The sequence below is a fragment of the Siniperca chuatsi genome, linkage group LG16, assembly GCF_020085105.1.
Source record: "Siniperca chuatsi isolate FFG_IHB_CAS linkage group LG16, ASM2008510v1, whole genome shotgun sequence".
In the NCBI taxonomy this organism is placed as follows: domain Eukaryota; kingdom Metazoa; phylum Chordata; class Actinopteri; order Centrarchiformes; family Sinipercidae; genus Siniperca; species Siniperca chuatsi.
In genome coordinates, this window is record NC_058057.1 from 14,356,535 (window position 1) to 14,378,746 (window position 22,212).

General features: G+C 37.8%; 1 protein-coding gene across 4 annotated transcripts; it reads right to left on the minus strand.

Moving 5' to 3' along the window:
- Positions 1-239: 239 nt before the first annotated feature.
- On the minus strand, positions 240-20,774 carry ptk2bb (protein tyrosine kinase 2 beta, b). Of its 4 annotated transcripts, none has more exons than XM_044169568.1 (31): positions 20,574-20,769; positions 14,221-14,456; positions 13,625-13,803; positions 13,399-13,486; positions 12,656-12,735; positions 12,420-12,482; positions 12,104-12,158; positions 11,824-11,964; positions 11,596-11,670; positions 10,805-10,906; positions 10,521-10,638; positions 10,329-10,368; positions 10,068-10,099; positions 9,843-9,887; positions 9,653-9,750; positions 8,786-8,867; positions 8,592-8,692; positions 8,206-8,321; positions 6,993-7,093; positions 6,658-6,747; positions 5,091-5,295; positions 4,360-4,468; positions 4,195-4,254; positions 3,955-4,077; positions 3,634-3,786; positions 3,381-3,416; positions 2,502-2,526; positions 2,341-2,375; positions 1,953-2,087; positions 1,745-1,825; positions 240-1,246 (listed from the first exon to the last, which is right to left on the minus strand). In XM_044169568.1, exons 2-31 carry the CDS (start codon positions 14,416-14,418, stop codon positions 1,031-1,033), a joined length of 2,982 nt encoding a protein of 993 aa, XP_044025503.1. In that variant the 5' UTR covers positions 14,419-14,456; positions 20,574-20,769; the 3' UTR covers positions 240-1,030. The 4 variants fall into 4 exon arrangements, with proteins under 4 accessions (XP_044025503.1, XP_044025500.1, XP_044025501.1 ...); XM_044169565.1 differs by having other exon boundaries at positions 10,068-10,102; positions 20,574-20,767; XM_044169566.1 differs by lacking the exon at positions 20,574-20,769 and adding an exon at positions 16,799-16,943 and having other exon boundaries at positions 10,068-10,102.
- Between the last annotated feature and the right edge of the window lie 1,438 nt (positions 20,775-22,212).

A 22,212-nucleotide genomic window follows, 5' to 3' on the forward strand; every position in this document is an offset into this window, starting at 1 on the left:
GAATAAAGAAGAACCAAGTCTACTTAAGTATTTCTACCATGTCAATATGTTTATGTACCGTATGTTGAAACACAATGCTATAGTACTGCAGGGGGGACAAAATGAAGGCAACTGTACAATATATTGCAAACCAATTCAACAGCCATACAACAATAAGAGGAAATGCAGAACATCTAAGATTTAAATACTCAACAGCAACAAGATATATGTTTCAATAAACAGGCATTAATGTACAGTAGTATAGGTCATGATATTTATTTTTATATCACTTGATTTGCATATTTTATAATAATAACAGACTTAATACAAAAACCTTTGACTCTTTCAGGTTGAATCCACAATCCACTATCCATACCATTGTTGTCTTCATCTCAGAATTTTAACATAATGCATCATATTTAAACTTGAGATATGCACTGTATAGATCTAACACTTATGAACAGCTGAATGACTGACTAACCTTTAAGGTTTGTCATCTTTACATTTCACTCAGGTTACTATTGACAGGTTTGAAAGAGTAAACTATTTACTTTAATTTGCACTACATTATTTTTTCTTTTTCTCTGCGGTAAAACCTCACGTGGAAATCTTTCAAAGTTATACTCTTTTTAGTATTGTACTTGTCATAAGACACATTTTATATTTACAAGGATAATTCCATTTCAGAGCAGATAATTAAGTCAATAACTCACCAATCACAAATGAGAACGGTTTACATTAAATGAAGTTTGCATCCTAAATATAATGCCAAAAGATCATCATCAATTTCAGTATACATACTACCTTGGTAAGCATACACATCCACTTTTTTCAGAGTTGTCCATATCCACTGAGTTGTGGCATTATATTTAAACTTAACAACACACATTTACAGGTATGACGACCCCGAAGAACTGCCACAGCCTTATTTTAAGCAGTTTGATCACAATAAAAATGTTCGACTGCGTGCAAATGTTATTTCTGACCGACAGATGTGAAGAAGTCTGATTTAAGCTTGATATGTAAACTGAATAAGAGAGTTTACAGTCCACTATGGGGCCACTGGCTTGGCTAAGTTGGCCCTGACTCTGGCTTGGTCCACAGCATCCAACATGTTCTTGCTGTCCATAGCCAGAGAGTGAGCTGCAGTCAGCATCTGTTTCTTACACTCCTCCCTCAAAGAGGTGATGGCATTCTGCTGGGCCAGCCGCATTTTGCTGATCAGCTCCGCCATGTCGTTGTTTAGCAGTTTCTGGGTGCCCTCGATCTGTGGGGACGGTAAACAAACATAATGGATGACTTTTTTGGATGGGCACTGTTGGCTTTTTTTATGGAAGACATTTTGATTCAACTCAACTGCATTACATTGTCAGCTGTTCATATTATTTTGTCCATACAGCACATATATGGTCCTTTATGAACATTTGTTGACCCCCTGTGCACATATCAGCTGGTGTTTGAAGAAAGCAAGAAATGCATCAAATTTAACTTTTTTTTTGTACCCTGTTTGATAAATTGATAAATATAGCTTTGTAGAAACTTCTCTAATATGCAAGCTATGGATTTTGTGTCCTCTGCCAGAAGAGTAAACATGAAATGATCATTTTCTCTTTGCTTCTTTGTGTTTGAAGAGGAGTTCTGTCACTTTTTGTTACAGGGACAAGCAGCAGGGACAGCTTGGGGGTAAAAAAAAAATAAAAATCAATAAAGAAGGGGAGTAAGGAGATGAGAAAACAACAAACAAGCTGCAGACAATGTACTGTACCTCAGTCCTGACAGACTTGTGTAAGGTGGGCAGTATGTCATCCACGCTGCGAATCAGATCTCGTAAAGCCATCCCCACAGACTGCGGGCAGAGATCAATGCAGGGAATTAATCAGCTGTATGACTCAACTCATGCACCTTAAATTTTCATCTAAAGCAGCAACAAACTGTAAAACTGAAGTGAAAAACAGAAATTTGTCTCAGCGTACCTGGACAAGAGTGATATATTTTTCCGGTTGCAGTTCGGTGATGTCATTCTTGAGTTGGACAACAACTTTGACCAGGTTCATGACGGAGTGATACACTTTGTCGTCAGAGCGGTCCAGCTCAGCTGTGGGCGCAGGCTGAGTAAGAGGGAATAATGTGTTTTAATAATTAAAATACTTCATACCTCATTAGTTTACACAAAGGATCACTGGACACTATTTTAAATGCGTAGTGGCATCAGTTCCCTTTCAACTAAAGTGTAACTTTACTTTTTTGAGATGACTGAGTTCATTATAAATTCTTTTTTATCTGAAAATCAAAGCTAATAAAGTAAAATGGTGTTTTCAGTGGTAAAAATATTACAATACAAAAATGAATTGATATAATTACCTGTGCTGTGAGACGTGGGGGCTTCTCTGGAGGTGCTGCAGGGCAGAAAGATGAACAATATGAGAGACAGAGAAAGAGAAGAGAAAAGACAGACAGGAGGATTGAGAGAGAGAGGAATAATAGTATTCAGAATGAAATGTGAATTTCATTTAAGCACTTACCATTCTCCGCCTCAGCTTCAGGGGACTAAAAAGAATAAAAGATAAATCTCATGAGGACAAGAAAATACAAAAACATCCTGTCTGTACTTGTCACTGTGAAGATTTTCAGTAGCTCACAAAATCTATAGACAATAATGCACAAAGGTAATCTTAGTGAACAGCATTTCAACTGAATTTTTTCTTAGATATTATTTAGATTCCTCCTAAGGAAACGATACAGATACACTTTAATGAGTCGTGTCCACTAAATGTGCCTCCTGTACTTCGGTTGGTGGTGTCCTATATTTCCCAGAATACCTTTTGATAACCCCAAAGAACAAATATGTGAAGTTTTTGCATTTGTCTGAGTTATGATTGTATTGGATTGTTGTAAATACATAAAAGTGCATCAATTAATGTATTTATGATCACTGGAGGAGATCATATGCTATTGTATTATTTAAATGTATATTTAAATATAGCAAATATTATATGTATTAATATTATATCAGTGTTATATTTCTTAATTAAATATATAAAGAAATATATGTTGTCAATTGTCAGTTTTTCCCTTTTAAAGTGATCACAAGCTGTCATCATTCCACTTTCACTGGTTTGATTACCAATTTAAATAATCAAGCTTACTTTACAGTCGCTTTTAGGTAGCTGAAAAACATGTTTTCTAACTCCATAGTAGCTGCACTCGAAATATTTACACAACACAACAGACTACACAAACTAGCACATGTTGTGTGACATCATGCTGACTACATTTGGTCACTACATTAGGTCTGGGCTCAGAAATGTCAGCTACATTGCCAAAAGCTGTTTGGTTAACACGTTTTAAAGTAGATTTTTCTTTAATCTGACTCTAAAATCAAAGTTTGGATATGCACCTACCACTGGGCTGGCAATGTCCTCTGGTCCCATGGGGTCCTGCAAAAGAATAGGCAGGTTCATTTAATAGAATATAGACATGGACCCCCTGTTTGGAACAGTTCTCAGTGGAACATTCAATTTAAGACTAGCAGGGCGTCGAGAGTGAACGAGTGGGTTGATATTGTTTAATGATGCCTCCAGGGCCACAATAAATTCGGAAGCGGGGGGACACAGAGAGGGGGTTGACAAAAGTTAATGATGCTCTGTTTCCCACCAGGAGTCTCTCCTCCTTCTTCAGCCACTTTTTATCCTCCATCATCTGCTCTTTCTGCTGGCGGAGAGTGTCCTGCATGTGATGTCTCTCCTTCTGCCACAGGCGCTGGGCGTCCTCCTTGCTGTTTGGTTCCAATCGGAGAAACTCCTCCTCCTACAATCGAGGGAAGTATAACAGAACACAAAGTCTTTTTTGGTCTCTTAATGCATTCATTTTTAACTTACATGTAGCGTTTTAGTACGACAGGTTTATCAACATTTGAACATGTGACCTCAAATATAAGAAAACTGAAGGACACACACAAAGCTGAGTCTTTCTTACCCCCATGCTTCGATGGCGAGGGGACCTGATTGGCAATGGAAGAGTGCTCATGGAGTCGACAGGGGACTGATAATCACATGGGCTGGCCAGGTCAGGTGAGCTGGCACACAAAGCCTCGTTCAGCTGCACAGACACACACACACATACACACATCACTTAGATAAAAATCTTTTTGAAGTAAAGCCTGTCATCTTGGGGGAAACAGGCATCTTTAGAGGTTACTTGGGTGCACTACTGTACCTGAATGTGTAGACCAATGTTGAGCATGTTCCCAAACCGCCCTGGTTTCATTCTTGAAGGCTACAGTAAATATTGAAAAGATGCAATAAAACATGCACAAGTACATGCATTCAATTTGAATAATCTGCTATTTTGTAACATGCAACAAATTTGACAGATTCATACCTTGGGAGGAGGATCGTGAAAGTTGAGCTTGGTGTCGAATAATTTTGTGGAGCGCGCTCTGTCCCGCTCTCTCTCCACTTCCTGCTCCTTCTCCATCTTGTGGACATCGCTGACAGATTTTAGACAACAAGTTATATCATGTCTTAGTGAGAGAGGTACAAAAACACACCTAATGGGCTACATACTGCACTAAATCATTTCAAACGGATTGGTTGAATTCAGTGCACTGCTGATCTTCAATATTTGTTCTCCCATCTTCGTTTTTACAATTTAAAAGCTAACAAGAGATCAACGAATCTAACTTATTCTATATTGAATTTAGGATTAATTAACATGGATTAATACATTAAATTAAGACAATTTCATCTTTGCAAAGGCTACAATAAAACAGCGAAACCAGCATTGTGAGGCCTTTTTCCTTGTTGTTCATGTGTCAACAGAAATTGGCAATTGAGAGTCGCAAAACATTTACTAATGAGAAAAACATAAACATTTATTTATATGAACTGTAGTGGGTTATTTCGTCATACATCAATACTGGGTGGAAACTTATGACAGAAAGGTCATCGGCGTAGATCCAACTTGTGAATGTGTTCTGATTTCATCATCCTAACCAACTAGCTCCACTATCTGGGCCTTAGTTAAAGGCTAAACCCTTTCATTCAGTTCATTCCGTACAACCAGTCATTTTGTGAGAGTAGAGCTCTTTTTTATTTTTAATAAAGAAATACCTGATCTTGACCACCAGCTCAGTGAAATTGGGTCTCTCTCTGGGGTCGTAGGACCAGCAGCGGGTCATGAGTGAGTAGAGGGCAGGAGGGCAGTCGTCTGGCTTGGGCAGCCTGATTCCCTGCTCCAGTTGGTTGATTACGTCTCTGTTCTCAAGCCAGAAAAACGGCTGCTTCCCACAACTCATTATCTCCCACATACATACAGCTATCAAGGAATGCAAACAGAGAAACAAATGCTTAGATACATGCTTACTGTTATTTATTATTCATCATAAAGTCTATGATTCAGCTAGAAAGCATTAAGGATGATTCTGTGGCACAATTGAACTGGTTTTCAGCAGCAGACAGACAAATAGCAGCATGGAGACCTGCGTGGTCATGAACACAAGTGAAGACAGTGAAGCAACGCACAACTTTTTTCCATAAAAACAACATTAAAAAGCACTACAGCTTCAATGTAATTGTGCTGGTGCTGTTGGGAATGAAACTATGAATAATTAAAGAAGGAAAACCACACACAAACTTCATGCCTTCTATATTAATATTTTAACAGCACTGCACGCTTCGATTCACACCTCCCAGAGAATCCACACAATAAGTCAGTCTCAAGTGTATTACACTTACGTATTACTACATTATATGTATAGACTTATAACAATCAAATAAATTTTGTTCATAAAAAACCACTTGAGATCTAGCCATGTGGCAATAATATGTTTAATTTATGTATACAATATGTTTCCTGCTTCAAAAGCAGTGCATTCAGATTGCTATCTTGTTTATAGTAGTTCTATGCCTTGAAAACAGAAAGTATAGATCGTTTGGTTACGTTCCAGAAAATGTTTTGCTTTAGGGGAGAATATCCAAATAGTCAGTTGTCACCTTGTATTTCCCAAATACAAGCCAGTATTATTACCTTTGGCATATTAATAATAAGGAGCATTAAGTTTGTTATGCCTTGTTTACTTTTCTCTCTCTTGGGCAAAAATGTGAGGGTGTCTAAACAAATCATCCATCATCACAGGCCAACATTATAATTTTTGGGCCTGACAACTGTAAAAAAAAAAAAAAAAAAAATAGAAGTAAATACACATGGGGAGCTAGATCTAAGATGTTTATTGTGAACTATTTGATTGTGATAAGTCTATTGGTGTGAAATGCACCAGAGAAGACCATCACAGTGTGGCTATGAAGTGGACGGGAGATGGTCCTGATTTGGTTTGAGAGTGAAGACAGGTAGAGATACAGGTGATAACAGATGATACCGTAACTTGATTATTGAATCATGTAATTAGGAGACCCTGTACATGCTCTATACAAACATATATAAAGTGATTTCCCATCATCCCTGTTTGCCCCTAAGGAAGACATAAGTCCTCCATGTAGCTCTGATATCAGTTCAAATCATTTTTACCATTCATAAAATCATGCAGTGCTTGTTTGAGTTAACCAGCCACATGCCTTTTGTCATGCGTGAGGGAGTGTGCTTTCCTGTCTTGTGCCCCGAACCCCTTGAATGTCTTTGCACTGAGCTGTTGTACTGTATGTTAATGTATCACAAGCTCACCAAACATCCACACATCACTGGCTGTGGTGAAACGTCTAAAGTTGATGGATTCTGGGGCCATCCACTTGATTGGCAACCGGGTAACAGACGCTGCAAACAAATGGGAGACGCTGGTATTTTGTGGTCAGCATTTCTCATGTTTGAAGAGGAATATAAAGAGGTGTGTGTTATGTTTCCTCTTTACTAGTCTGTCTATTTTGACAAGAATATGTGTATAGTACTTATTTTTTTCTGTGATTCGCTTAAATCTGACAAAATGTGAAATGTATCAGGAATTATACAATTAGGTGGCTGAGAGTCAAATCAGCTTTTATTTTCCTAAGTGCCTCTCTTACCTTTGTAGTATTCTTCATTCTCAATGTATCTCGACAGGCCAAAGTCTCCGAGCTTCACACAGTCTGGACTGGCGACTAACACGTTCCGAACCGCAATGTCTCTGTGACAAAACACCAATAAGACAGAAGGAAAGGTTAGGGTTTATGAAGGTACAAATGGAGATGAAGATAATACAAGCAGAATTTGTAGAGTAACTTGATGTGGATCTTATCACTCAACTGGCAACCCGTCTGTCTGTTATGGGCAGAGCACAGTGTCGTAAATTACCTTAAGCCCTCACTGATTGACCTGAATTTGCCTCTGGATTACTGCAGTGCTGCCACGACTGCAGCAGAAAATAATACAAAGGGATTGTTTGCATTTTCCACACAGGCAGAAACTAATTTCCTTTTATTTGTGTTTTTTCTTCACAGGAGATTGAGTCCACGAGCGGCTTTGCTGCCTGCAACTGCTAATAACATTCTGCAGAAACAACTAAGTGAAGTGCGTTTTTCTGGCATCTCACATCAACTTTCTGTAATGTTATGTCTTAGTTTAAATAAAAAAGGTTTGCTATTGTCACTACCTTATATGACTCCACTTTCCATTCAGATGCAGATGTTATTTTTCTAGCTATATCTACTGACAGGACTGTCAACTTGCCCTTTTTCTTCATCATCCCTGTGTAATAACACTGTGCACTAAATCATAGGAAATCTGATGAGATCTCAGATTTGTCGAATTATTTCAACAACATAATGTAACTCTGCATGATTGTCCCAGAACATTACAGGTTGTGCCTCTTTTCTTATGACAGTAATAAAGCAACTAATTTATTATATAAAATACCTATTACTCCTACTTAAGGAAATGATGACAGTTTTAGCACAGACATACTGTACAAACATTATCACTACATACAAAATCAGTATGGGTTAGCTGGCCTTGCTTTTAGGGGACTCAACAGCTAGTTTTGTACTGTTACATGTTTACATACATATGTTACAATATGGCTCCATCAATTTACAGAAGATTTTTCAGTTGATTGTACAACTGATTATGAGTCATGACTATTATTTGATAGTTTTTTTTCAAGCCAGGATAAGAAATTTAAAAGTGCATATGTTCTTTGTTAGCAATTTCCCCTGTGATAAAATCAGCATAGACAAAAGACAACAGCAGTATCTGCACTTCCTGGATAACAAAAAAAATAAAAGAAAAGGGGTCTCTCACCTGTGTACCATGTTGACCCCTTCGAGGTAGACGAGAGCTTTGCAGATCTGCAGGCTGAACAGCACCAGCGTTGTATTTGTCAGCTTGTTCTGGTTCTGAGTTAGGTAGTTCCCAAGCTGCAAGAATGTCAACGTTTAAGTAAGACAGGAATTCACTTACAGTATCTCTGTCACTCTTTCTGCCGTGCTGAGATGCACAAAGCTAGCTGCAACACGATCAGACATGACTCATGCCAGAACTGTGCGAGATTTCAGTGGGCTGCAGTCGTTTTTTGTGTGAATCCTGTGGAGCAGTGTAATGTACTCTCATTCTAAAAACACATCAATTACAGAGTATGGCTGCATTAAAATCGAAAAACAAATCAAGAAATTAAGATTGGCACTAACCTCTCCATACTGATAAAGCTCCATGACAATCCACACAGGATCCTCCTCTATGATTCCAATCAGTTTGACAATGTGCTGATGATTGAGGTTCTTCATAATTACTGGTAAATACACAAAGTTCACATTTGAATGTTATTGTCATAGTTATTGTTATCACAGTTCTCTTATTATTTTCTACACATTGTTCTAATAACCTGCTTCGCTCATGAACTTCTCCATCACGTCAGGTGAACAGTCTTTGCAGGTCTTCACTGCCACATTAACCCTTTCGCCATTCTGTTAAATCAACAACCGAAAAAGACACAGTGATGTTGTAAACATTTTAATGAAAACTAGGGAGAGCATTTATGCAAACAGCACATTCTGTACACACTGTAGCCTGTTTGTATCTGTAAAGTGAACATACTATACTTTAGAGCTCAAACGATTAGTCGATGAATCGATCGACAGAAAATTTATCAGCAACTATTTTAATAATCCATTAATCGTTTAAGTCATTTTTCAAGCAAAAACTTACTTACTAAACTTTTGCAAAATAAAAAATAAATAAATAAATTTAAGATTATTTTCTTGGGCATTTTATGCCTTTATTTGATAGTGATAGTGGAGAAAAACAGGGAATGTGGGGAAATGTAGGGGAATGACATGCAGCAAACCAGGAATCAACCTGGGGACTCACTCAGCTATAAACTGGTATTTTTTGGGTTTTGGACTGTTGGTCGGACAAAACAAGCAATCTGAAGACCTTAACTTTGGCTTTAGATAATTGTGACAGGCGGTTTTCACTATTTTCTGACAATTTATAGACCAAACAATTCATCGATAATGAAAATAATTTTTTGTTGCAGAACTACTATACATGTAATGCAAATCAACTTTAGCAGTTAAGAAGGTTTTATATTCTGTAACTATATAGTGCAATTGTGACTCATGGTCACAAATATTTTATTAATCTATATTTCTCCAACTAAGTCCATAGTTAGTTTATAGATAGTTTTATAGTTTTTTCAATCCTTTTTGCTGTTAGTATAAATATACTTCAACTAGGAAGATACACTTACAGCTTTTTTGTAAACTCCATCGTAGACTTCCCCGAAAAACCCCTCACCAAGGATTCGTCCGAGAACGATGTCATTGCGGTTGATCCCGTACTTAACAACTACAGAACAAGATTTAAATTTATGAAAGTTCAAAAGTAACTTCCCACAGTTACAATTCTGCAAAAGACGTGAATTCAAACTTTCAACAAACCTGATTTCGGCCTTTCATCGAGAATCTCACAATAGATATCTGACCCTGAATACAAAAAAAATAAGAAATTTTCTTGATCATAACCTCACCGCTTCTATCAATATGCTGTTACTTGTTTTTGTAAGATAGTGACATAAAGGTGTAGCTTTTAAAATTGGAAATGAACATGCTATGTATTGCATTATACATAAAGGTTATGTAAATCTATGTAAACTGTCAACTCACCCATACTGTGTCTGGTCGATCCAGAGTCTGTGCTGCTGCAGAGAAAAGACAGGATGCGAGAAGGCCCCGGTCATACATTTTAAAGTTATGGCTCCTTAGAGCGCTGACAGAATGATTCAATAAAATAGCCTTTCTCATCAATAACTCTATTTTTTCATTTCATATTACAACCAAAAAAGGAATGAGTTCAGCTTGGACTACACTGGGGCCGACAGAGGGCACAAATCATTCAAAGTTGTAAAACAGCCAAAATCCGCTCACCCTGTAGGAATCTCAGGTAGGGAATTCCGTGCATTGGCATCTAGGATAGAAATTAGTTATGATAATTCCAATTAAGTTTAAATAATACATTTTAAAAGCCTTCCGTGCAGCTTTTAAGGCATCCAACTATGCTCCAACCTTCAAAATAACATATTCACGCATACGTGGAGCTTTAACCACATTCATACACACCTCTATTGGGTCGGTAGATGACAGTATCATCTGTGTCATTTTCCAAGCGGCAGTATCCGTCAATAAGGTCCATCATGTTCTCTGCCATAGGGACCGTGGCCACATTGATCGATAGACGCTATCAGAAAGAACAAAAAAAGGATATGACAATGTGAGCACATGTACCGAGTCAAATTTCCTGCGCAAACGCTCTCTATAGTAAATGTACTTACTAATTTTAGCTATTCTGATTCTGAACAAAGTAATATTGTACAATAGGTAGATAGTGTTGTTGTGGTACTTACTTGTCTGGCCCCCACTATGTCGAAGTTCACGAGAGCCTTGCTGTCGCCCTGAGATAAGCATTGTACTTTCTTGATCTGTTTGAAGTCGGCTAGAAAAACAGGCTGAGGCACAAAAAGAGGAATACAATAAGTGAAATTATGATGGGGCTGATTACATTTGACAAACTGTGTTAGATATATAATGATGCAGCATCCACTGATGGCTGTTAACAAGGTCAAGAGATATGAACCAGTTTCTTTGCAAAATATGTCTTGACTTGAAATACTAGTTAGTTTAGCTTAGCAACAGAGAAACAAAGGGGAACAGCTAGCCTGGCTCTGTCCAAATGTCACAAAATCCTCCTACCAGCACCACTAAATCTCACTAAGTCACACGTATCTAGTTTGTTTCATCTGTACAAAAATTGAAGAGTAAAAATGGCAAGTTGTGGTTTTACAGGGAGTTATGTGCCGGACTATTTTTTGGCCGAGAGCAGTTGCCAGTCAACCAGGGGAGACTTCAGTCACTTATTATTGAGCTTTAAAGGTGCTGGTAAGTGGATTTTGTTTCCTCAGAGCCAGGCTAGCTGTTTCTCCCTGTTTCCAGTCTTTATGCTAAGCTATGCTAACCAGCTGTAGCTTTGTATTTACCATACAGACATGAGAGTGGTATCCATCTTCTATTCCTTCTATAACAAAAATGCTGGAACTAGGCTAGATAGATAAGATATATAACACAACAAAATGTAATATGAAAGCCCAAAAATGGTCAAAGCCATCTCAAGTAATACCTAAATCTTCACAATGCTTACCGCTGAATCCTTCTGTGTGCGTTGGCGAATTCCCCTCCCACCGATGACCAACTCCACTGACAGACTCCAACCTTGCTGTTGAGAAGTGAGAGTGGTTAAATGTTTGCAATATTAATGTGAACAAGAGCAGACTAAGCTCCGGATGTTTAGAACCGTGACTATCATAGGATTTAGGGGAAGAGACCTTTCGTTGCTCAGTATCACGCTGAACATAATGTTGCTACTCACCACTAGTTCACATGGGAAAACCTCTTCATCAAAATTGCTGAAATCTTTGAAGGTCTCAAAAAACTTGACCATACAGTCGTCCTCCTTGAGTGTTGCGTACTGTTGAAACGTTTGCTGGATCAACTTCCGTAGCTGCCTTGGCTGGAACACAAATAGGGACCTTTAAAATAGTGTTTTTATGTACACTCTGATGAAGGTCAACCACCCAGTAGTAAATAAGGAAAATAAATTAGTGGTTGTCTAGTCATTAAGAATTGAAATCATGGTTAGGATAGTTTACCTTCATGCTGTTAATCATCTGTGGTGGAAAGAAAAGGTCCAGGCCCACTTCTTTTCTTCATTTGTAAAGCAAAAAATAGTAGGAATTAAAAATTGTTTTGTTTTTTTTATTAAAATATTGCTGCCAAATTAAAAAATCATATGTTCTAAATGTCATCAGCTTTTAGTATACTAAGAAAATGGTAGTCAAGCTGCTACAAGGCATTTCTAACATTATCCAGTGGGACTTTTAAAAGGGTTTGATTTGTCATCATCTGAGAGAAGTCATGTCGGCAAAATTACAGTTAGATTAAGATGAAGGGAAAATAAAAACTTACTCTAGCAGCTCAAAGTTGGATTTCTTCTCTAGACCCCTTGAATTCATGTCTTTATAGAACCTCCTGTAAAAAACAGAGTAAAAAGAAAACATCTCAGCAACTAATAAATTCTATACAACCAAATGTTCTTCATCCTAAACGATAAATCAAGCCCTTATCACTGCACTCAATAAAACAAGTGAAAATAAAAGTTTGACCAGCAAGAGCAAAAGAATGAAAGGAATTCAGTGACTCACCTGATCTCCAAACAGCCGAGCTGCAGCGCCATCCCATCACTGACCTTACTGGCATGATACTGCATGTAATCACTACGCACCTGTAATATAAAGAAACAGAGAAATCAGATATACTGGACTATAACACTACTGTAAAAATCATTTGGATACGGTGGCAAAATTTATATAGATTTATATTTATTTTCTCATTTCCTATCACGGACCGTTTTTACATTGACTTTCCAACGGCACAGATTTCATGTACCGCTAAATGCTGAAAGGTGTTGATGACAGACTGCTTACCTGTGTACTTATGACCTACTATAGTTAATCATTTGTGTGTTTTTGTCAGAAGCATGACAGGGAGTGATGAGGAAGTGCAGAAACACAGACAGCACCAAATTCAAGGTAATTACCGCAAAATAGCCTACACATATAATATTATATACTTATAATTATTATTCAGCTTTTCTGCAGAATCAAATGGTTTCCAGCGGGCCGGTAACAAATGGCCCAGGGGCTAGTAACCCCTGTTTTACAGTACTGAAGGTAGATTTGTTTGAAACAAAAGGAGTGTCACCTACAGAAACTCAAACTTTATCAACACAAAACCAGTTAAGGAAAAAGTCATTACAATGCTGGACACATTGACAGCTGCTCTCTTATGAGGTATGAAAACACTTCTTACTGCAGAATATTCATTGACAAAAGTAAATTCTATACCAGCCAAAAAGCTAAAAGTAAAATACACTGTAGCTTGTTACCTGTTGGTAAAAATACAGTAACGTAGATCTGTCATCTCTGAATTTTTCCAGGAAATTGACGGGAACGTATCTGATACGAAGGTCATACCTGCATTCAAAAAGAAAACAGATATCAAATGCCATACTTTAATATCAAAATACTGTAGATGTCTCTCAACAGACAGCATTCAAACACTCACTCTACAAGTTAAAATCAGATACCAACGTCCTTGTAATCGATCTGTACCTCCACTCAGCTTCCACATGATGGCTCTCGTAGCGTTGTTCAACCTCGCCGACAGTCAGATCTGGATGCAGCCAGTGAAGTTCTTCTGACTTCAGGTGCTTCAGCAGGAGACCATAGCATCGCGTGTGTTCGATGTTCGGCCCCAGTCGACCGCTGACCAGAATTGAACGAATGATGGCCTGAAGGAAACAGAATGAGCAATCCCCCCCGCCCAAAAAAAAAATTATCATGACTTTTTAGCCTTGCTATTTACTGCACTTTCTGGTTGATACTTGCTTCATCTTTACTTGTAAGGGCTAACAAATAAAAATTGATGAGAAGAAGCTCTGGAAATAACATGTTAAACTTTTATTTTTGCCTGTTGCTGTACACTCAAAGAGAGAATAAGATTATTTGTGCACTGATAAATGATTTATTATCTTTCCTGAACGATAAGGAGGCCAAATAAAACAGATTTCTGGCTCAAATACAAAACACCACTTAAACCTTGACAGGTCTTTTTCGAATTTGTAATCTCAGATAAACAAATTCCCCTCTTTATCACAGTCTTCTAACGTGTCACCTCCCTTCCTCATATTATTTTAGATTACTCTCACCCTGATTTGCCAGGAGCTGTCACATTTAACCAGCTTGAAGTTCTTGCCCAAGTTGTTGTTGGTGCAGAAGCACACTTTGAGGATCTTGACGGGCCCTCCGTTCCCAGTGAAGTGCAATTCGGTGCTGGGCTCTGATTCACTTTGTCTTGGACTGGGCACCTTCCAGGACAGGGTGTCACCGGACATCACCTCATACATTCTCAAGGTTGTGTTGGCACCATCATATCCACATAATCCTTTCGACAGACAAAGGAAAAATACTTTAATTAAGATTTAAAATGAGTAGTGAAAAGTCAGATATCCATGTCTTGATCCTTAACTGGTTGCAATCTTCAATCCTGAGGTAGAGAAATTAGAAAAAAGCAAAAGAACAGCCTTTTGTTTATAATAAAGTGCTGGTTTTCAAGATTATGGTCCAGGAAAAGCAAAAATTGAACTGCATATATTGACTGAAAGTCTGTAGTGACAATACTGTGTCTTTAACACAAGAGTACACACCGTTCTTTGACTTGCCTCATCATAATACTACAGTCATGCTATTCTGCACACTGATGCTGTGATCTTGTGCCACGTGGTGTCTATGTTTCACATTATTTGATTCTGAGATCCGCTGATTACATTCCTTCCTAACCGAGATTTCAAGTGAGGGCCTGTGTGATTCATAAAGCAAAATTGTGACTGTGTGGAGACTTGCATCATCTACTTCAACAATCTACAAACTCCTTGAAATTCTGTCTTCTCCCTGAATGCAAATGTAACTTAAATTTCATTACATATTGAAAATGCAAAGTGGAAGGGGAAACTACAAAATGCTGTAAACCGAAACAACACTTAAATCTGCTAAAACAACAGTGAAGAACAGAGTGACTAACATGTTGTAGCTTCTTAGCTCTGGGCCGTTATGCAACCTGTGTTTATTGGGGTGGGAAAAAAACTCCTAATGTAGCAGGGAAGCTGTCCTTCTTAAAGAAATTGTTTGACATTTTGGGAAATACTCTTACTTGCTTTTTTGCCAAGAGATAGATTGATAAAGTAAGATTGATACCACTCTCACATCTGTCCGTTCAATATACTATATTATACCATACTATACCATAGCATATTACTTTTGATATTCTATGTTATATTGCTGTACTATACTATATATGTTATACTATTACATTGCACCTCATACTATATGTTATATCCCATACTATACTATACTGTACTATATTATGTTATATATGTTATACTGCATTCTTACTACATTATATACTATATTATATTTCTATTATAATTATATATTAATACAGCAAACACTAAGTATCATCACTTAATCACATTATATATTAGTCTGGTGTATGCTGTTTACATATACACTAGACTTGCTGCTATTAATTCACACCATTCACATCACTTTACCTTGTAACTTTGTCTTGAATTGCTCTTGTATAGTTTCCTTTTTTTACTTCTATTCTTATTCTCGTTTTATATAGCTCTTACTATTTATTTTTTATATTTCCCTATATATCTGTACTTATTTCTGTGTCTCTTTGTGCTGCTGCAACAACTGAATTTCCCAAATGGGGGATCAATAAGGCTTATCTTAAGCTAGCGCCAGGAGATGGCTAGCTTAGCTTGGCATATAAACTGGAAACAGGGGAAACAGCTAGCCTGGCTCTGTCTGAAGCTAATGATATCTGCCTACCAGCACCTCAGAAGCTCACTATGTAACACACTGCATCACGTTTGTTTAATACGTACAAAAGCTGAAAAGTATAACGACAATTTGTGGTTTTAAGGGGGGTTATGTACCAGACTATTTCAAGACTGAGTGCAGTAACTTCCTGGAGTTGCCATGGGGTAGTTTTTAAACTTCGGTTTTTGTAATGTATTAAACAAAAAAGATACAGCTTCTACAGTAGTAAGCTTTAGAGGCGCTAGTAGGTGAATTTTGTTACCTTTGGACAGAGCCAGGCTAGCTGTTTCCCCCTGTTTCCATTCTTTGTGCTAAGCTATGCTAGCCAGCTGCTAGCTCCAGCTACATATTTACTGTACAGACAAGACAGTGGTATTGATCTTATCATCTAAACCTTGGCAGAAAGCAAAAAAGACTATTTCCTAAAATAGACATGAATACCTCATAAGAAATACACCCCAGCAACAGGAGATTCTGCTCCAACCACTTAGCTTTAAACAAACACGGTGACGGTTACTAAAGAACTTTGGCACACAACCACAGTCACAGCCACAACCACACGCTTGGAAACAGTCAACTGAAATCTTTCCACTGGTCGAAAAAGCTGAAAACCTGCACAAGCTTTGATTGAACTTTCAGGTTACATCTGACATTGAGAAGGGCAGCAACCTACTGATGCATCAAATAAAACATCAGGGAAATACATCCAGAGCTGCTCTCACCTTAAGAACCCAAACATCAGTCTGACTCTCCACTCCTCACATTAATGTTCTGCCCTGTCAATCAAACAAACTGAGTGCATGTTGACCCAGCAAACACAGTAAGAGTGAACTAAATACTTAAAAACAACCTTGACAACACACCTTGCTATAGAGGTAGAGATTTCTGCTGGTTACCCACCTCACATTCGTGCCTGTCAGAAAAGTGGCTTTTGGCTGTCACAACGTGTTTTCTCATAAATGAAGCTCCATGCTGATAGTCTGCTGTGAGGGAGCTGAGCTGTGTTAGTTTCTCTCAGGGCTTTCCGCCGCTGTTGGACAGGGTTGTGTTTTGTTAGCCTGAGGCCATGAATTCCCCAGCAGGGCAGTGTGGGTGTGTTCATGTGTAAGTGTGCACGCGTGTGTGTGTGTGTGTGTGTGTGCGTGTGTGTAGTGAGAAAGAGAGAAAGGGAAAGAGAGAGAAGCTGAGTGTGCAGCACGGCTGGCATGTTGCACCATCACCTGGGTGTGGGAGGCCTGACAAGAGGGGATGGAGGAGGCAGAGGGGGAAGTTTAAGATTACTTCTAAGAAATAAATAAATAACAAAAACATCCATGGTTTAAAGTATGTGGGGCTGTGGATACACAAATACATTCCTTGCTTCACATGGAAGAAACAATGAGTGATCCTAGTGACATATACATTACTCTGACAATATTGCAAAATCTGCTGTGCCAAAATAGTTGGCATGTATCACGACTCTAAGAGAAATGAGGAATGAGTTGTCAATAAATGGCTTATTACAGTAAAGGGTTTTTAGCTGAAATTGTCAGCTATCTAAAACAACATCAGACAAAACTGGGGGAAACAGGAAAGATAAAGTCGAGTCTGAATCATGAATGTTAATTATCATAAATAAGCTCAGGGCATGTTTTCTCTGTCACAGTCACACCCTGTGAGCTCTAGTCTAGTTCAGGTAACAAGTATGTGAGACTTGATTTATGTCTAGTTTTAGTCTTTAACACTTAAACACTAAAACCCAAAACAATGGACAGAAGGACTGGTGAAAATAGGGCTGGGTAACAAATCTCAATATGCTTTTTTCACAGCAGACATTTTGACTTGTTATAGCAGGAAAAATACAGGTGAAGCCACTAAACTAAATATCTTTGTGTTTTGGACTGATGGTGGGACAAATCAAGCTACTTAAAGATGTCACCTTGGAATTCAGGAAATTCTGATGGACATTTGTCACTATTTTCTAACATAGTGTAGACCGAATAATTACCAGTAATCAGTTAGTGAAAATAATCATAATTGGTCAGATTCATAGTCTTATTTACTTATTCTTGATTCAGATATTTACAGATACTGTATAAATCCCAATTTATATTAAAATTAAATTTAATCTGTATTGTTCTATGTAAGTTTATATGCGGCAGTCTTCTCAAGCAGACAGAGCACTCACACAAAAGAAAACGCTGATTAAAATTATTGACAGCCCTGAATTCCTTTCTTCTACTTGTTTTTAACAGCTCTCTAGTTTTTTTTTTTTTTAAGTCAATAAAAGCAACACTTTCCAAGCTCACAGTGTTGTTGCTTCTCTCACACACTGTCATGCTGGCACTTGAGTTGTTATGGTAACAACTGTTCCCGAGGGAGATTTTTTATCACAAACTGAGACCAAGGTGGAGTGAACTAACTCTTTCAACACTCAGCCACGACAAACGCTGCAGCGGGACAATAAATATAAATATTCAGGACCCAAACATTTGTCTACATTAGGAGTTATTCCTGCACATCACTGTAGCCGTTCTTCCATTTCTGAACTGTTGTGTTCTGTTAGAAATGTACAGTATCTACTGGGGGGATGACATGGCAAATGACAGGGACTGATTCAGGGTGACAAATTACGACAAATGACAATGAAATTCCACAGCAACCGGTGGAGAAGCAACGCACTTCAACAAGGCCGCACTTATGAAAAAGTGGAGGCTGTACAGGAAGACTAGAGTCGTTTTGCAATTCAGTACGTCTTACAGTAATAAGTCTCACTGCACACAGCTGGGGAAATGTGTGAAAAAAATGTTAACCACCCTGTAAGCTTATGGTCAGAGGCTGCTTTTTTGTTCGCTCGTCATGTGGGCTGAGCTATTTGCTGAAAACCAACTTTTTCCATTATTTGGCTTCTTGCACAGTTTAACAACCTTTTAAATGATGACAATTTGATTCATGTGCAACTGTGTATCCAATATGCAAATTAGTTGGATGTACTTGCTGCCAGGCAATCTTGCTACTAAGGTTATGCTGCTAATTATATTCAGTCCATTCAGAAAGTTCCTACTAGAGCCAGACCAATAAATCTGCCAGGCCGATATATCGGCCGATATTAGCTTACTGCAGATATATCGGTATTGGTATATATGTCTAACGATTAATCATCGATCGAAAGAAAAATAACTATTTTCATAATCGATTAATTGTTGAAGTATTTTTTTAAGCATTCCAAAGTTCTGTAGTGAGGATTTGCCGCTTTTCTCTGTTTTATATGACTGTAAACTGAATAGCTTTAGGTTTTGGACCATTGGTCATACAAAACAAGATATTTAAAAGATGTCACTTTAGCTTACTGGAATAATGTGATGACGTTTTTTTCTAGCATTTTAAAGACTAAACAATTAATTAAGAAAACAATCGGCAGATCAATTGATAATGAAAATAACTGTTAGTTGTATGTTGGCTGATAAGTAAGAAGAAATTGCAGTGCAGATGTGGCAAACAAGGTTTGAGGTAAATTAGAAACAGTGTCACCATTACAGAGTTTGTCCACTGTGAAATGTCCTGCTCACTATGTATCTTGTTCACAATCTTTAAAACAAAAATACAAATCTAAGGGATCCGAATCCAAATATTGTTTGTTTCTGTGTTTATGTAAAGAAATTACTGTAGGCAGATATATATCGTTATTGAATTTTTTAAATGCCCAAATATCAGTATCAGCCTCAAAAATCCAGTATTGGCCGGGCTATAGTTCCTACACAGGTTCAAACTTTGACTGTCTCTCTGCTGTCTGTCTAAGTAAAACGCACAGTGGCGCAATGGAAGACACACTGTCTTTGCCAGAATCTGTCATGACATGCTGACATGCTCTTGACTGTATTAAGATCCGTTCCATCCAGAAGTGTCATCAGATGGTGTTTGTGGGTATCGACATTACAGGAAAATTGTCAGCAAGAAATTCTCAGAAATCATATCATGCTATAGCCACTGAAATGGCTCTTTATCAGACTGCATTTTCTTTTCTAAAGTAATTTGAAAAAAGGATGTTATTGAGATAAAAATCTCATGGTTGCATAACTGGTATATCAAGTGGAAATAATCTGGGTATTGTACAGTGTGAAAAGAGATACTTCTTTTCTTATAAAGACACAGTTATGCTATAAAGTCTAAAAGCGCAGTAGTTATAGAGAAGCCTCATTTCCTGGTAGGTGCTTGTCAACACAGGCAGGTATTGAGACAGGCCTGCTCTCTACACAGTGTTGAGGGTCTGCATATTGCAACGTCATGACCCCAGGCGCTGGAATGCAGCTGGCTGCTTCTCCACCTGCACAGACTTGCTTTGATAATGAACAAAGTTCTCTCTCTGCAAGAAAATGGCACTTACTACTACTACTAAAATACAGTTATTCAAGCTTGAAAGCCAAGATTCACATTTTGCATGGTCCCACCAAAAATGAAAATCTTTTAAAATGGAAAAACACATGTTGTTTGTAACCAGTTAAACAGAAAATTTGGACTTTTAGGCCCATGTAATGGTTTAAATGCAGGCCTGTCGGTTTATTGCTTTAACCTCTATGAATGTGAGCCTATTACAAGCACTTGTATCAGTTGTAATGGCTTATTCAGCTCACCTCAGCAGAAGTTGGAAATCTCTGTGCTGACATAAACACAAACATCTATTAATCTTGTGTCTTACCTGATTCTGACTGAATTCCTCTTAGGATAAAAGCTTGACAGAAAGAGTTAGGGTATTCGTCACGGAGAGTCCAGGCCTGACAGCTTGTGTCTCACACTGTTAGTCGAGCCGGAGGCGGCAGGTGGCCACTCCCTCACCTATCGTGCCGTAAGGTGGGCCCACTTCCTCATTTCATGAATCTCATATTCTAGGAATATGGCGGATTTCCTCTCACTCTTTTCGCAACGTTTTAACAATAATTTCTTATCTATGTCTGCTGAGTTCCGCAGGGGTTTTGCACTCTTTCACACGCTGAAATGATTTTGAAATGTCATGCTGAATTTCAAAACCTTGCTAATTGCAAAACGCTCAAAATACGTAGAAGTGCTTTACTTAGAAATAACGACTTTGATATACAGAACGGTTACTTTAACAACTAATCTCCTGCCTCGAAGGAACTGGACTTTTGCGCATTTCATTTGAGTTTTAGTCTTTAATACACACCTTACCTCTATTTTCAGTCGTCTTCACTAAAAACTGTTATTGGCGTTGTAATGACGTGATTACACCGTCTGAACAGCAGATGGCGCTACAAGCTAACAAAAAAAATCAGGACTCGTAAACTGACTAAAGGCCAAACCTTGTTTAACTGTGTATATTACAGTTATATTTCTGTAGAATTGAAGGGATGGTGGAAAACAAGCGCAAATGTTTTATGCGTTTCACAAGTATTCACAAGCTTTTTTCATAAAGTTTACGTAGAGACCAGAGCTTACAACAATGCTACAGAGAAAACACTAAGCTAGCAAATGCAGACGTTCAGTAAAAATTACAGAGAGAGACTAAAAAGAGAGTAAAAACAAATTATTCTATAATGATCTTATATGACTATTTTCTCATATTGATACAGTCTTTATGGCCAAGCAATTCTGACTAACTTTCAGGGCGCCCAGATAGATACTAAAAGTGGTATTGAATACAGTGAAGTTTGGTTTTTGGCACATGATAAATATGAATGCAGGATAAGATATATCATCCTTCCCTACACCAAACAGCACACATTCATGTTTTAAATCAACAGATATACTTTGTCAGTTACTGTAAGTAACATGTGAACTAAAGTTTCATCATTTGTTTAACAAAACATATCCGAGTATCCAAGTCCAGTTTATACTTAGACAATAACATTTTCACTGGGTAACATCTATGCATTATTTTAAAAGTAACTTCTTTTGCATTGTTTGTTTCTTGCTAACAGCCAAGAATAGTCACACACGTTACTGATGTAGTTGTTGTATGGTGTCAGACTGTGTATTAAAATATCTGTCATATATATTTAGTCATAGCATGTTTCAATGCTGTGTTTTGAATTTTGGTAAGCAGAACTCCCTTCTGTTTACACATTGCAACAGAGGCACCAGCTGTGATGTATAAACCACTGGTGGAGGAAGTATTCAGATCCTCTGATTAAGGCAATACCACAATGTAAAATAAGTCCATTACAAGTTAAAGTCCTGCATTATCAGCAATATGTAGGCTACTTAAAGTATTAAAAGTAAGCGTACTCATTATGCAGTGAAATGGCTCCAGTGAGTGTTATATTATTATACATGATGTCATTGGATTTTTATTACTGATGCGTGTTAAATGTTGTAGCTGG

Bases quoted from the DNA above. Each gene is read 5' to 3' on its own strand.
- ptk2bb (XM_044169565.1), bottom strand. From the start codon at position 14,418: ATGTATGAGGTGATGTCCGGTGACACCCTGTCCTGGAAGGTGCCCAGT. The intron at 12,483-12,655 runs GTGAGTCACTGA...TGTTTTTTACAG, and splicing joins CTCGGCTGTTTGGAGATCAG to GAGGTTCTATAAAGACATGA. The intron at 9,751-9,842 runs GTTTGTTGAAAG...CTTGTTCTGTAG, and splicing joins CGATGAAAGGCCGAAATCAG to TTGTTAAGTACGGGATCAAC.